This window comes from Spodoptera frugiperda, chromosome 1 (genome assembly GCF_023101765.2).
Source record: "Spodoptera frugiperda isolate SF20-4 chromosome 1, AGI-APGP_CSIRO_Sfru_2.0, whole genome shotgun sequence".
In the NCBI taxonomy this organism is placed as follows: domain Eukaryota; kingdom Metazoa; phylum Arthropoda; class Insecta; order Lepidoptera; family Noctuidae; genus Spodoptera; species Spodoptera frugiperda.
In genome coordinates this window covers 10,245,109-10,261,263 of record NC_064212.1, presented here as the reverse complement: position 1 = coordinate 10,261,263, position 16,155 = coordinate 10,245,109, and the positions used below count along the sequence as shown (strand labels likewise).

General features: G+C 43.1%; 2 protein-coding genes across 5 annotated transcripts in view; one reads left to right on the top strand and one right to left on the bottom strand.

Moving 5' to 3' along the window:
• LOC118273745 (uncharacterized) overlaps positions 1–16,155 on the top strand; it is a 30,822-nt gene that overhangs the window by 6,621 nt on the left and 8,046 nt on the right. The window contains exons 5-11 of one of the 4 annotated variants that reach the window (XM_050695339.1): positions 239–413; positions 626–798; positions 1,016–1,097; positions 1,188–1,350; positions 1,589–1,690; positions 1,756–1,929; positions 3,737–5,176. In XM_050695339.1, the coding sequence (XP_050551296.1) occupies positions 239–413; positions 626–798; positions 1,016–1,097; positions 1,188–1,350; positions 1,589–1,690; positions 1,756–1,929; positions 3,737–3,764 (897 nt within the window). In that variant the 3' untranslated portion in view covers positions 3,765–5,176. The remainder of the gene's footprint in view (positions 1–238; positions 414–625; positions 799–1,015; positions 1,098–1,187; positions 1,351–1,588; positions 1,691–1,755; positions 1,930–3,736; positions 5,177–16,155) is intronic. The other 3 variants (XM_035590894.2, XM_050695348.1, XM_050695354.1) reach the window with 3 other exon arrangements.
• On the bottom strand, positions 6,403–15,737 carry LOC126910901 (GATOR complex protein WDR59-like). The gene is made up of 12 exons (XM_050695215.1): positions 15,379–15,737; positions 14,991–15,198; positions 14,275–14,856; positions 14,110–14,186; positions 13,638–13,976; positions 13,185–13,559; positions 12,949–13,102; positions 12,634–12,817; positions 12,442–12,562; positions 12,112–12,366; positions 11,598–11,818; positions 6,403–7,049 (listed from the first exon to the last, which is right to left on the bottom strand). The coding sequence occupies exons 1-12, from the start codon at positions 15,625–15,627 to the stop codon at positions 6,956–6,958; spliced, it is 2,859 nt and encodes a 952-aa protein (XP_050551172.1). The 5' UTR covers positions 15,628–15,737; the 3' UTR covers positions 6,403–6,955.

Here is a 16,155-nt window from a genome sequence, read left to right as displayed (position 1 = left end):
ACTTCCAGTAAAAAGACTTTCAAAATGTTATGTAAAATTATCTTTTACCCGACTGTAAAATGGGTATTTTATCTTGTATAATTTTTTATACACACTAGTTCAAATGATTGAAGATCCTAAAACCATTAGTAAGATAAAGGATAAAAAGTGGTGTACGCTAACTGTTAATGACTTTGTTTTGGATGCTGTTGATATTGTATGTAACTTTTATACATGGTAGTATCATAGCAATAAAAAGACTTTCACTCAGGTATGGCAAGACGTAGAATCAGTGAAAAAAGCACTTGCACCAGCAGCGACGCGGAGCGTGGCCAGAGTCAACGCGAGAAGGCGGCACAGAGCGCGCACCGCACCACCGCCCCCCATAGAAGACTGCCCGCGGTCAGAAGCAGACGTACGAGAGGAGGAATCAGGTACTTCCTTACTAGTACAAAAACCTGCCTGCGTATCTGAATTACGAGAAGCAGAGTAAGGTGATTTTTGTGACGTCACAGAAATAACCAAAACATGCGTTAATGTATTAAAATTAAAATTTTCGTATAGCTCCCGTCTGTTGGTAGTGTGAAAAGAGCAATTTCTCTTTTATGTGGTCGACGGGCTGACGATGGTGACGTTATTTTTTCAGAACCAGACGAGAAAAGAACGGAAGATAATGACAGTGACGCTAATCAGACAGCTGAGTTGTGTGACGCGGACACCGTGGAGTCATCCTTGCCTCCCGACAGCCGGCACAAGAGGCTGGCGGACTTGCAGGCAGAGCGAGCGGCTTGTGACCCCACCCGCCTTCAGACACTCAAGGTCCTACAATATTTCCAGTTTCATTATAATCATATCATATAAAATAACATACCTACATGATATATATTCATATATCCCGAGACCAGTAGTTTTATGAACTTGACTCATAGAAGCAGTAAATTATCAATATCTTTATCAGTCTCTTTAGAATAAGAATTTTTCATGCCTCAGTTTCGGAGTACATAGTTTATTTATAGATTTTTTTTTTTTATTTCAGGTTCGCTGTGAAAGAATAGTACATTCCTGCATAGCGACACTTCTTCTACACCTCACGCAACATCAGTTCACCGAGCTTGAAGGTTTCCTATATTTCCTTTCTTTTTTTTTATAAGTTTAAAATAATTTTATTTTCCACGTGCAGTTACTATTATATTATTGTTTTTTAATAGAGGAAATGCAGCGCGCTGTGTGCTGGTACCTGAGCTGCGACCGGTACTGGGAGGACACGGCGCCCTCGGCTCGCGCCTTCCCCTGGCCGCTGTTGCTGGCCCTGGCTACCGGCCTAGCGTTGGCACTCTGTATGTGCTACTATATCATCTGGATTGTGTTCGAGTAAGTTACACAATCGCCTGGTAAGGAAACTGGACACATGTGTGCGTAGTCACTTACTCTTATTAGATTGCAATCACAAAATTGATACCATTAAAATTTCATGAACGAGATTTACAAGGTTAAAGTATCATTCAAGTATCGTCATGTAACATAAAACATAGATATCACGGCTACTTTGTACACATACCACCACGTAGTACTTAGATGCTCACCTATTCATGTTTTTGTTTTTGGAAAGGCTGCCTTATGTGCAGGCGTTTCTCATTAATACAATGGTCGATCATCTTTACCTCCAAGAAGCGGCTGAAGATTTCCCGGCGCCTAGGAGTCGAAGATCTAGGTACATACGTTACGTTTTCTATCGTAGCTCGTGTTTTCCAAAAGTGAATGAGTGAACTGTTGTAGCTCGGAAGAGGGCAGCGTGGCGGGCAGCGCGTCGGTGTCGATGACGACGCACTCGTCGCCCACGCGCGGCGAGCGCCTGGCGGCCGACGACGCCATGCTGGACGACCCGGACCACGACGACCACTACATCTACGTCACCTACCCGCCCGAGCTCAAGCGCAGGCTGCTCGAGAGGTACGACGCAAACAAACTCACTCTCATCATACTGTCGCCTTATATCAGACAGACGCGAGTAGACTAACTAATCTCATTGTCAGTATATAATTATACATATTTTTATGTCTTATACAGCCGTAGGTACAGGGCGTTCCACGACAATACCACATGGAAGTACCATAATAAGAATTTTATTTTCAAAATGAATTTGAATTACTATATTTTATTAATCGCCTGGGCCTGGTTAAATTAGAAATAAAACTGTTATCTATCACATCAAATTATGTTTTTTGCTAAGTAAGATTTTTTATCAGAAATAAAATAAATTAAGGAATCTACAGTATTTAAGGTATCCTTCCTTTCCATGTGGTAATGTCGCGATAGGTATTCAATGTGGTACAGATATTCGATTTAGATTTCTAGGTACCTATTGGATATTTTCTAATCTATGATTAGAAAAAGCATACCTACTTAACTTAGGCGTATTTTTTTTGTTTATTTCACCGTAGCTATTAACATTACACAATTCATTTTGGCAATTTGCGAACGTGTCTAATCACTATTCGAAGAACACGGACGGATAAATTGCCAGATAAAAGGACAATGACCCTTGTTGTGTGCTCTTAGGTAGATAGTAGATACTACCTATACCTAGTTAGTATCTCTCTAGTTAGTTTTAATAACCCTCTAATTTATTCTTTACACGAATACTTAAGTCGCATTTGTTTTAATCTAGTAGCCCAACTTGGCTATGCTCAGGTGTTACTACATATTCCTTGTTTCGGTGAAAGGAGAATGCTCACGAAGTATGGGAAAAAAACCCAGGCCCGGCGCAAACGATTTGTATCTCAGTTTATCAGTATAAATGTGTAATAAAATCCCGTATAGGTACCATCGTCGAAAACGATGGCTAAATGTAGGAAATTGCTATTTGTTTTTTGTTAGGGACTATATTTAAATCGATCAGCAGTGGACGTATTTCGGCTGGTATGATGATAATATTTAAAGGATATTACGAGTAGAAAGTATTAAAACAAATGTATACATTATCAAAACATCATGTATCAGATTATTCAAAGTTCAATCATTTTAGTTCTACATCTTATATTACGTTTTGTAGTGAAAGTGCGGGATTTGCAAAACCATCTTGGTGCCTTGCCCACCCAAGGTAGTATATGATGGACATCACATGGACACAACAACCGAGCGTCCTTTTCCCATGTATGCATGAACAATAATATTCGCCAATTGCATTTCTGCCACTACCTCTACTATATAAAACGTCTTATATCACGCTGTATTGATGAGGGGGTGATCTGTAATTGATGCTCACGGCGTATACGAAGCGTATTAACTCAATAAAATAAAAAGATATTACTAGTTTCATAAATCAAAACAATTATAAAAATTAATCTATGCTAAAATATACATATCAATTTCCAACAATTAGCCATCGTTTTCGATGATGGTACCTATATAGCATTTCATTACTCATTTATACTGATAAACTGAGATACGTATAGTTTGCGCTGGGCCTGGGTTTTTTTGAGCATTCTCCTTTATTTATTTTTTCGTACTTACAAAAAACGGAGTTATCCAATTTGGGGATTTTATTTATTTTGAGGGTTACATTCTTAAGATTTATTTTTAATTCTGCCTTTCCTCCCATCGCCCGCTTTAGGCCTAAAATAAACGCGACTACTTACTTAGTTCGTTTTCTTTTATTGAAATGTGTGAAACTCACAGAAATCCAGAATTCTATTAGTTTACCTAAGTAGTAATGTAGTTATATTAACAGTTTACTAACAACAATTTATTGTTTTAGCTGCTACAATAGAACAACTCGCCTCTGAGATCAGCATCCATGCCATTGCGCCGCGCATGCGTACTTTGTAGTCTAGTCAACAAAATGCTGTTATGCAACTTTTTTTTTTACAAAAAATATGATTTCGTTAACCCAAAAAGTTTTGGCTAGTTGAAAAAAAATCGTGTTGGTTTTCATGAATAATTTTACTTAGGTTAACTAGTTAGGGATTTAATGAGATCCAATTTTACGAAATATGTGAAAAAGTTGCTGAAACAGCAGTTGTTGACTAGATTATAGTACCACTACAGTAGTTTTAATTCTTAGAATTTGTGGTAATTTCTATAAACATTGTGTTATAGTGGAATACGTATGTGTTCTGTTCTTTATTTCAACATTTGAACACTGTTGTGATTTTTTATACATTTCTTCTTAATAGGGTTGTTTCCTAAATCAAAAACAAATTATTTTCACTAACGAATCTAATGAACATATATAAGTGATGATAATATCATTAACTGATTAAATTTTAATTTATTTTCAGCGTTTTTTACAGTCGTCTAATTCTTATTCAAAATTGAGAGTAAACTGTCGTTTGTCATTAAGAAAAAAGTAATTTTGACTAGTTGGAAACTACCCTATCGTTTTCACAATAATGTTCAGTAAATCTACTGTAAATAAGGCACAGAATCACATAGCAATTTTAAAGGTATGTTGATAATATGTTGCACTAGATTTGTAGTTTTCGCGCCAAAATTCTTCAATTGGCTTCTCTCAGAGGTACGTAGGTCGAATACTAAAACTTTATTCATATTATGTTTTGTAGATGTTCATTTAGGAAATCTATATGTAAAAGTTTGTCAAAAAATGTTGTGTTGATATTAATCAAAGAGTATATGCATGCCCTATGACTATAGGTCTAGTGTGACATATTATACTTAGGTAGGTATCCCTAAACAACAAAATTTTCACAAAAATACCAAAGTAGATATCAAGACGAAAGAATCTCTTTTTTATATATTATTGTATTAAGTGTTATTTACAAATTTGTTTAAGTTTAGTTTATAGTGTAATTAATTCTTTTAGATGTAGTTTGCTTGAAACAATTTGATGGTGCCTAAACCTTTCCTTTTTATATTGTGCCTACTTATATGTATTTTTTTCTCTTTTAGGTAGTAACAGATATTACAATAAGAAACAATACTGTAAATACAAACAATGTCGATGTGACTTTATAATCATTTAATAACAGATTTGCTGATAAAGAGAAATATTTTTGTCTTAAATGCATTTTATCCCCTCATTGCTCATGAGACTAAGGCCTTTTTTACAATGTCTGAATTACTTCTTTTTTTTTCTGGTAACTGAGTCTCCAATACATTTTTGTTGACTATACTGCCAGTGTCGTAAGTTCTTGTGCCAGCTAAGCTATCAACAACTTGATCAGAAATTGTGAAACAGGTCCTTAGTATCCATATCTTCGATTATAGTAATATAACATATTTTTATCTAACTCAAAAAATATTTAACGTTTGATTTTTGAAAGGGAATTAAAATCAATCAAAAAGATCATGTTAGAATCATGCCAAGTGCCCAAATAGTTGAATACGATTGTAGGGTCAAAAATATGAATTTATACTTTCAGAAATCCAATGTACCTAATATTTTTACGTGAAACTAGTTTACGAGTATACAATTGTATGATAAAAGTATAAAAAATATTTATTTGCTCATTGTTAATGTTAATTTGACATAATGTCAGGATTTTGTTACTTAGCTATTTTATTTGTTATTTTGTTTTATAATAAATAATCTCACGACCAATTATAGTCATTACTTATAAGCAAATATGAATTTTGATTCCTTTTACGACTTTTGGTACCTATTCATCCCTGCTGTCCCTGCAACGTACATTTACTTAGAGTAGGTAGGCTTCTAATCTTCGCAAGTAAAAGCTTGAGAGACTGAGCACAGCATTGTTTTTTGCTGGCAAGAAAAATACCAAAAAATGTAAGAGAAGTGTGAGTAATGGAATATTAATTATGAATCTAAATATATTTATAGCTGTTGTCCCGCCAAATCCAATGCGATTTTATATAAAATAGATTTCATAGACACAGGTCGTACCAATTATAAAGTACCGTTTATTCATAACCGAAATGTACATAACACCAATAAAATGCACATATTTTTCGCGTATGGCGTTTCAACAAGTGAATTTTATAATAACAAAAGTCTACCTAAGTTCTATGTTCATTGCTATATTACCTACAACCAAACAAATAAAGTTTTCCTCTTTATAATATTATATAGTGTAGACAATAATACTACACAAACAATATATTGTGTCGCGCAGAAGCCACATACGGATGTGCAAAAATAATCGGTAATCCGTTAAATTGGTTTAAACATACTTCTATGTGGAATATTAAGTACGAAGTACCTACTGAAGAAATTATAACTTGTTGAAAGTTATTAGTTATTGTCACGGCCAAAATATATATTTTTAGTTCACCATATTCTCTACACATCTGTATCACCCCTTTTTAAATACCTTATTAAAGCAATGGGACCGCCCAACAGGTACCTATAGTTAGACTCACACATCATTAAAACTAATAAGTGCACCTTTAAATATTGTTTTAAAATTTTTGTAATATAAAAAGTTTGTTAAATAAAATTCTTGATAAAATTGTGTACTTATTTATTAATAATTGATTGTATAAAATTGGCAGTCTTCATTGATAACATAATATATACACAATTAAAATATACAAAATCCTTAACGTGTAGAAGATTATTGTTATACTAAAATATAAAAGCATAATTTTATCATTGGCCATCATTCTTCGGATAGAGATCTATTTTCTCCAAAAATATGGTACAGCTGAGTTTGAAGACCACGATATTTTAATATATTGTTTTGATTAACATTTAAAATTAACATTTTTGTAGTATATCATGTCGCTATATAAAAGTATTGAATATGACTAGTTGTCAACTATCATATAATAATAATAGAAGGCCACTTGTCAAATTGGTTGTAAGATATTTTGTTGAGCATACATACACACTATCCCCATTTACAGTATAAAACTGGTCAAAGCCCGTAAAATGCTTTATGAGTTAAAAAGCTATTCTACTGTACCCGAGAGAAATAGTTATGTATAAATTAAGTGTGATATTTACATAGCAGTTTACAATTATACAATTACAATACCAGTTTACATATACATGCCATCACACGTACTTATTGACTCCTTTCCACACGGAGTTGCCTTCCATCACGCATTTGCAGCCGCACCCTGTCGGACACGTGTCGTGTTGAGAAAACCTGTAAAGAAGAAAATTATGAATTATACTATTAATTGCTTTTTCGCTCATTTAAATAAAATGTAGGTAAAATGTCAGTGTTTATAGTAAGACCACCACAAATGAATGAGACTTGGCTACTAAGGTGTGAGGACTCGTCGCAATGAAACACGAGACGCTGCGCACGGGGCGTGTATGTGTAGTAGTGTGTAGTGAGGCGTGTATGTGTAGTAGTGTGTAGTGAGGCGTGTAACGTACCAGTGCAGCATGTGCAGCGCGTGTCCGGCGTGTGCGCAGTAGTGGCAGGCGGCGGCCAGGCCGCGCACGGGGCGTGTATGTGTAGTAGTGTGTAGTGAGGCGTGTATGTGTAGTAGTGTGTAGTGAGGCGTGTAACGTACCAGTGCAGCATGTGCAGCGCGTGTCCGGCGTGTGCGCAGTAGTGGCAGGCGGCGGCCAGGCCGCGCACGGGGCGTGTATGTGTAGTAGTGTGTAGTGAGGCGTGTATGTGTAGTAGTGTGTAGTGAGGCGTGTAACGTACCAGTGCAGCATGTGCAGCGCGTGTCCGGCGTGTGCGCAGTAGTGGCAGGCGGCGGCCGGGCCGCGCACGGGGCGTGTATGTGTAGTAGTGTGTAGTGAGGCGTGTATGTGTAGTAGTGTGTAGTGAGGCGTGTAACGTACCAGTGCAGCATGTGCAGCGCGTGTCCGGCGTGTGCGCAGTAGTGGCAGGCGGCGGCCAGGCCGCGCACGGGGCGTGTATGTGTAGTAGTGTGTAGTGAGGCGTGTATGTGTAGTAGTGTGTAGTGAGGCGTGTATGTGTAGTAGTGTGTAGTGAGGCGTGTATGTGTAGTAGTGTGTAGTGAGGCGTGTAACGTACCAGTGCAGCATGTGCAGCGCGTGTCCGGCGTGTGCGCAGTAGTGGCAGGCGGCGGCCGGGCCGCGCACGGGGCGTGTATGTGTAGTAGTGTGTAGTGAGGCGTGTATGTGTAGTAGTGTGTAGTGAGGCGTGTAACGTACCAGTGCAGCATGTGCAGCGCGTGTCCGGCGTGTGCGCAGTAGTGGCAGGCGGCGGCCAGGCCGCGCACGGGGCGTGTATGTGTAGTAGTGTGTAGTGAGGCGTGTATGTGTAGTAGTGTGTAGTGAGGCGTGTATGTGTAGTAGTGTGTAGTGAGGCGTGTATGTGTAGTAGTGTGTAGTGAGGCGTGTAACGTACCAGTGCAGCATGTGCAGCGCGTGTCCGGCGTGTGCGCAGTAGTGGCAGGCGGCGGCCAGGCCGCGCACGGGGCGTGTATGTGTAGTAGTGTGTAGTGAGGCGTGTATGTGTAGTAGTGTGTAGTGAGGCGTGTATGTGTAGTAGTGTGTAGTGAGGCGTGTATGTGTAGTAGTGTGTAGTGAGGCGTGTATGTGTAGTAGTGTGTAGTGAGGCGTGTAACGTACCAGTGCAGCATGTGCAGCGCGTGTCCGGCGTGTGCGCAGTAGTGGCAGGCGGCGGCCAGGCCGCGCACGGGGCGTGTATGTGTAGTAGTGTGTAGTGAGGCGTGTATGTGTAGTAGTGTGTAGTGAGGCGTGTATGTGTAGTAGTGTGTAGTGAGGCGTGTATGTGTAGTAGTGTGTAGTGAGGCGTGTAACGTACCAGTGCAGCATGTGCAGCGCGTGTCCGGCGTGTGCGCAGTAGTGGCAGGCGGCGGCCGGCCGCGCACGGGGCGTGTATGTGTAGTAGTGTGTAGTGAGGCGTGTATGTGTAGTAGTGTGTAGTGAGGCGTGTAACGTACCAGTGCAGCATGTGCAGCGCGTGTCCGGCGTGTGCGCAGTAGTGGCAGGCGGCGGCCGGGCCGCGCACGGGGCGTGTATGTGTAGTAGTGTGTAGTGAGGCGTGTATGTGTAGTAGTGTGTAGTGAGGCGTGTAACGTACCAGTGCAGCATGTGCAGCGCGTGTCCGGCGTGTGCGCAGTAGTGGCAGGCGGCGGCCAGGGCCGCGCACGGGGCGTGTATGTGTAGTAGTGTGTAGTGAGGCGTGTATGTGTAGTAGTGTGTAGTGAGGCGTGTAACGTACCAGTGCAGCATGTGCAGCGCGTGTCCGGCGTGTGCGCAGTAGTGGCAGGCGGCGGCCGGGCCGCGCACGGGGCGTGTATGTGTAGTAGTGTGTAGTGAGGCGTGTATGTGTAGTAGTGTGTAGTGAGGCGTGTAACGTACCAGTGCAGCATGTGCAGCGCGTGTCCGGCGTGTGCGCAGTAGTGGCAGGCGGCGGCCGGGCCGCGCACGGGGCGTGTATGTGTAGTAGTGTGTAGTGAGGCGTGTATGTGTAGTAGTGTGTAGTGAGGCGTGTAACGTACCAGTGCAGCATGTGCAGCGCGTGTCCGGCGTGTGCGCAGTAGTGGCAGGCGGCGGCCAGGCCGCGCACGGGGCGTGTATGTGTAGTAGTGTGTAGTGAGGCGTGTATGTGTAGTAGTGTGTAGTGAGGCGTGTATGTGTAGTAGTGTGTAGTGAGGCGTGTATGTGTAGTAGTGTGTAGTGAGGCGGGTATGTGTAGTAGTGTGTAGTGAGGCGTGTAACGTACCAGTGCAGCATGTGCAGCGCGTGTCCGGCGTGTGCGCAGTAGTGGCAGGCGGCGGCCAGGCCGCGCACGGGGCGTGTATGTGTAGTAGTGTGTAGTGAGGCGTGTATGTGTAGTAGTGTGTAGTGAGGCGTGTATGTGTAGTAGTGTGTAGTGAGGCGGGTATGTGTAGTAGTGTGTAGTGAGGCGTGTAACGTACCAGTGCAGCATGTGCAGCGCGTGTCCGGCGTGTGCGCAGTAGTGGCAGGCGGCGGCCAGGCCGCGCACGGGGCGTGTATGTGTAGTAGTGTGTAGTGAGGCGTGTATGTGTAGTAGTGTGTAGTGAGGCGTGTATGTGTAGTAGTGTGTAGTGAGGCGTGTAACGTACCAGTGCAGCATGTGCAGCGCGTGTCCGGCGTGTGCGCAGTAGTGGCAGGCGGCGGCCAGGCCGCGCACGGGTCGTGTATGTGTAGTAGTGTGTAGTGAGGCGTGTATGTGTAGTAGTGTGTAGTGAGGCGTGTAACGTACCAGTGCAGCATGTGCAGCGCGTGTCCGGCGTGTGCGCAGTAGTGGCAGGCGGCGGCCGGGCCGCGCACGGGGCGTGTATGTGTAGTAGTGTGTAGTGAGGCGTGTATGTGTAGTAGTGTGTAGTGAGGCGTGTAACGTACCAGTGCAGCATGTGCAGCGCGTGTCCGGCGTGTGCGCAGTAGTGGCAGGCGGCGGCCAGGCCGCGCACGGGGCGTGTATGTGTAGTAGTGTGTAGTGAGGCGTGTATGTGTAGTAGTGTGTAGTGAGGCGTGTATGTGTAGTAGTGTGTAGTGAGGCGTGTATGTGTAGTAGTGTGTAGTGAGGCGTGTAACGTACCAGTGCAGCATGTGCAGCGCGTGTCCGGCGTGTGCGCAGTAGTGGCAGGCGGCGGCCAGGCCGCGCACGGGGCGTGTATGTGTAGTAGTGTGTAGTGAGGCGTGTATGTGTAGTAGTGTGTAGTGAGGCGTGTAACGTACCAGTGCAGCATGTGCAGCGCGTGTCCGGCGTGTGCGCAGTAGTGGCAGGCGGCGGCCGGGCCGCGCACGGGTCGTGTATGTGTAGTAGTGTGTAGTGAGGCGTGTATGTGTAGTAGTGTGTAGTGAGGCGTGTATGTGTAGTAGTGTGTAGTGAGGCGTGTATGTGTAGTAGTGTGTAGTGAGGCGTGTAACGTACCAGTGCAGCATGTGCAGCGCGTGTCCGGCGTGTGCGCAGTAGTGGCAGGCGGCGGCCAGGCCGCGCACGGGGCGTGTATGTGTAGTAGTGTGTAGTGAGGCGTGTATGTGTAGTAGTGTGTAGTGAGGCGTGTAACGTACCAGTGCAGCATGTGCAGCGCGTGTCCGGCGTGTGCGCAGTAGTGGCAGGCGGCGGCCAGGCCGCGCACGGGGCGTGTATGTGTAGTAGTGTGTAGTGAGGCGTGTATGTGTAGTAGTGTGTAGTGAGGCGTGTATGTGTAGTAGTGTGTAGTGAGGCGTGTATGTGTAGTAGTGTGTAGTGAGGCGTGTATGTGTAGTAGTGTGTAGTGAGGCGTGTAACGTACCAGTGCAGCATGTGCAGCGCGTGTCCGGCGTGTGCGCAGTAGTGGCAGGCGGCGGCCAGGCCGCGCACGGGTCGTGTATGTGTAGTAGTGTGTAGTGAGGCGTGTATGTGTAGTAGTGTGTAGTGAGGCGTGTATGTGTAGTAGTGTGTAGTGAGGCGTGTATGTGTAGTAGTGTGTAGTGAGGCGTGTAACGTACCAGTGCAGCATGTGCAGCGCGTGTCCGGCGTGTGCGCAGTAGTGGCAGGCGGCGGCCAGGCCGCGCACGGGGCGTGTATGTGTAGTAGTGTGTAGTGAGGCGTGTATGTGTAGTAGTGTGTAGTGAGGCGTGTAACGTACCAGTGCAGCATGTGCAGCGCGTGTCCGGCGTGTGCGCAGTAGTGGCAGGCGGCGGCCAGGCCGCGCACGGGGCGTGTATGTGTAGTAGTGTGTAGTGAGGCGTGTATGTGTAGTAGTGTGTAGTGAGGCGTGTAACGTACCAGTGCAGCATGTGCAGCGCGTGTCCGGCGTGTGCGCAGTAGTGGCAGGCGGCGGCCAGGCCGCGCACGGGGCGCGCGCAGACGGCGCAGCGCAGCGCCAGGCGCGCGCAGTGCCCGCAGGCCGCGCCGCGCACCACCGCCCCGCACCGCGCGCACTCCGCCGCCAGCTCGGGGCCCGGCCCGCTGCTGCAGCTTGTGTCGCCGTTCACCAGCTTCAGCACCTACACAATATAATGCATACTTAAGTTACCTACTGCTTTTTAGTGAAAAGTTTTCACACGTGCTGCATCATGAAAGTACTTTTTAAGGCGAGGCCACGATGCGGTAACGCTGCGGTACGGCGACACGGGCCATTAACCGCAGAGAGTAGCTAGTCACGCGGTTGACATTTGCGTTGTAATTTGTTTTTTAGGATGACGTTGCCGGACGTGCTCCGACGCCACACCGCATCGCATCGTTAGCACATAGTGTTGCCTTTTTCTAAGTATAAGTATACAACAACAATGAAACTCACCTCAGTCTTCTTATAAATTAACTGCCAGCGATGTAGTATATCGGCATAAACTCTTTTAAAACAATGATACAGATGTACAGTTGCTTCATCGAGTACACACGACGACGCTTTCTCGGACTTTGACACCGTGGAGTCGGTGTAGAAATTCTCGGCTTCTGAGCATGAGTTACTGCGCAGTACAATGGGAAGGGTCCACCCGTCCGCGCTTATCTCGCTGTATTGATTCACTGTACTGTATGGAGAGGTGCCGTTACCCTATAACCAACAAGAAAATTGAGCTGTCTACATATCATTCCAATTGGAAATTCCCAGAAAGTTTAAAATACTCACATAACTAGACGTGCTAATTGTAGATTGTGAACTAGAGTTGCTTGTGTCATTGAAGACGGAAAACGCACACGCCAACATTGCGGCCATCTGAAGGTTTGACGCTTTTGCGTAGTGAGATATTCTGGAATAATACGCGAGGAATGTTAGAATAGCTTTTACCTACGATGTGCAGAAAGATGTGAGTTTACTTACAAGGATTGGAGGAGGTTGCAACACAGCGGGTGTCCGACCCAGCCCATGCTCTCCTCGCTGGAGACGAGGTGGTCGATGACTCGCGCCCGCAGTGACCGCGCGGTCAAAGCTGCCAAGTCCCACGCATGCGCTAAGTCTGTTTCACCCTCTTCTGTAGCCGCTTTCGCATTCTTTTCGCACATTTCTGTTCAAATAATATAAAGGTAATGTAGGTACATTACCTTCTTATGTAGGTACTTATTTCTATCATTAACATTTTTTTGTTATGAAAATAGCATTAAATATTTGAGGCATATTTATTTGGCCTTTACGTACCGATAGGGTTGTCAGCGTTGATGATATATTTCTCAGCGAGATTACGGCTCAGTGGAAACAGGTTGGGAGCGGCGTACAAAACGACTCGTGGCGCCACGCACCCAGATATACTGCCCCGACTTCGCATGCTGCCTGCGCGACGACCCTGTGCTTTCTGGTAATGGAAGAATATCAAATGTAAGCTGGATTAACAGCCATCAAGGGAGTATGTTCTAACAAATACATTTATAGCTTACCCATCTATCTTGAAAATAGAACGTAGTAATGGAATTCGACGGATGTCTGTGATGCAGCTGTGGAAAACCGGACGCGTTTGTTGGGGACGGCGTCGTAGTCGCGTGGGGCGACACAGAGTTGTATCCAGTAGTGCCAAACAGTCCCGGAGTGAGCGACAGTGAGGACATGGACCGAGGAGTGCCTGTCTCGTGCTTCAGCGACAGACGACGAGCATTCGGGGGCCTATTGAACACCACCAATGTACTGACTCCGCACCATATGGCCCCACAAGTTCTAGGGAATGGGATGCACGAGTCACCAGCATTTTCACTCTCCGACTGACTCCTTTGACTCGACTTCATTGAGTCAGTATCGTCACTGGATTTAACTGGTATCTAAAAATTACAAGCAAGTTTAGGTTAATAGTAAATGGTGTGCATTTTTAATAACTTGATAATAAATTGAGTAAATACCTCGTCAATAGACGTAGCTAATGTTTTCAAGCAGTGCAATAGACATCTGTGACCTTCCTTTTTCTTGCGGTAAGCAGTTCTATTGATAGATTGTAATATCTTAATAGTAGTGGGACTGTCGACATTTGTTCCAGACAGCCAGGAAAACTTTGGTATGGTTTGTTCTGTAACATTTCTTGGGAAAGTCACTTGGAGATTCGCTACATAGCCATTGCGCTCAGAGTGTATCTGGCATGTCCGTGTCTCAATGTTCATATCTGTTACTTCGATGTTTGCCATCTCACGAATGGATTCAAACTCTTCATCTATTGATGTGTTCGATTTGAGCGGCAACTTGTTCTGGAAAAGTATATTGTTACGTAATTACAAATTCGACATAGACGGATCACAAATTCTATAAATAGCAGTAATGAATGTATGCTATTTTGAATAATTCTTCAAAAATTCCATGAAGTCTATCGATATATCTTACCAATGCAATATCTTGACCTTTGTTATCTCCTGTAGAGATATCAGTGGTGGACCCTGCAGTAGATGCATAGCTAACATCTGAAATTATAATAAGTAGGTCATTGTAAATATTTTATTACTCAAGTAGGTACAATATTTGTAGTGAACAATGAACTAAATTACTTACTGTCACTATTATTGTCGTCATCATTTTCTCCATCATCAGGCAGATAGTGATTGCACATTTTTAATAATGAGGGGTGCATTGACCATACTCTTAGGGACTGGTCTCTAGCCCATGTTACTAGTTGGTAGTTGGATGGTGAAGTGTTTGGTCTCCAAACCATAGTCTGGACTGTGTCAGTGTGTCCTACCAGTCGGTGTGTCAATGCCCCTCCTACCCATATACCAATAACACCAGCCTGTTCCACTCTAGGCATACCTCCCCAGCCTACACCAATAGTGAGTAGACCACTGCCAAATGGAGTGTATATCGCTCGCCATACTGGAAAGTTTGTCATTATCACATTCTCTGGTCTTCGTGCATTATTAATGTCAAAATACTTTATACTTCCATCATGACTAGAAGTAACCAATTGGTACTCATGATGAGGGCTCCAATCCACTCCATGGATCTTGCAAAGATGTGCAGAAATATAGTGAATGGGAGCTGAATGTTTGCGGTAATCCCATATTTTTATGTCACCATCATGAGCAGTGGCCACTATATGGGTGGCTACTTTGTTCCATTGCACCTGTGAGGCACCAGCTGCAAGTAATAATACCATGTTAATGTAAATTTTAATTATTACAGTTTAAGCAAATGGATTGGACTGTCTAACTGGCATAAATTAAAAAGGTTTTTCTTATGTTTCATACTGATAGTCTGGGATTGAAACTTACCAACTGCACATAATGAAACAACAGGTTTCCTTGCATCTCTCAAATCCCATAGATGTGTGAATGTGTCAATTGAGCATGTTGCTATCAGGTTATGATCCTGTCTGTGGAAGTGAGTGTCGCTGACTACTCTAGTGTGTCCACGGAGTGAACAGATACACGTCAAGTCATTACCGTTACGCCACTCGTATACATCTACTCTTTGGTTACTCTGAAATGATACATCATAACAATTATATTTAATGTTTCTATAAAAAATAAATCCCTATTTACATAAATAGGTACAACATAAAACCTTTTTAAATTTTATTATACAGTATTTTATTTTCTACTAGGAAAGTATACATAAAATTATACAATATACCCACGTAAAAATTAATTTAATACCCACCGCAATTGCGCAGAGTTTCTGCCCATGGTATGACTGACACCACTCGGCACCGGCCGCATCGTACTTGCTGTGACGAGGATATTTTTTGACAATATCTCCAGAATCTTCATCCTGGGTTATTTGTTTTATCGCGAGCCACCTTCGCCCCGCTAATAGCACATTGTTGCCCGAATAATCTACGGTCATAGCCGTGGCTTGTAACTCGCGATACTCCCATTTCATTATTTCTGAACTCCAGTGAATAGACATTTTTAACAAATTTTAAAATTATATACTATTTAAATATACAATAATAAAACCATGGTTTATTTAATTACAAGTTTTTGTTCTTATTTTCAATGTGAACCATTTATTTGATAAACAAGAGGTGACAATAATTTGACAGAGTAACCATCTGACAATAACAAAAGTCATAACACAACATGGTGTCTTTTCCGTTCACGCAGTTTTTATTTTATCCGCACAACTTTCGATTCCGTCTAGTTGTACGTAAACAATGCATTTTCGACAAATAATTGCCGTTTTAATTTAGAAATTTAGTGATATTATCATCATCTGATCGACACATTTTTAATATTTATTAAGTGAAAATCCTGTACGTTTCTTTCATAGTAGTATTGCAATACTTTATGCGTAATATGAATTGTTTTGAAAATGGTAGCGTACTTTTTTGGCGCAAGATTCATAATTCAATAGAATATCTTAGTAATTTACTGAACAAGTGTATTTAATTTTAAACAAATTTTAAGCTTTTTTCGTCAAAATGTGTTGTTAGAT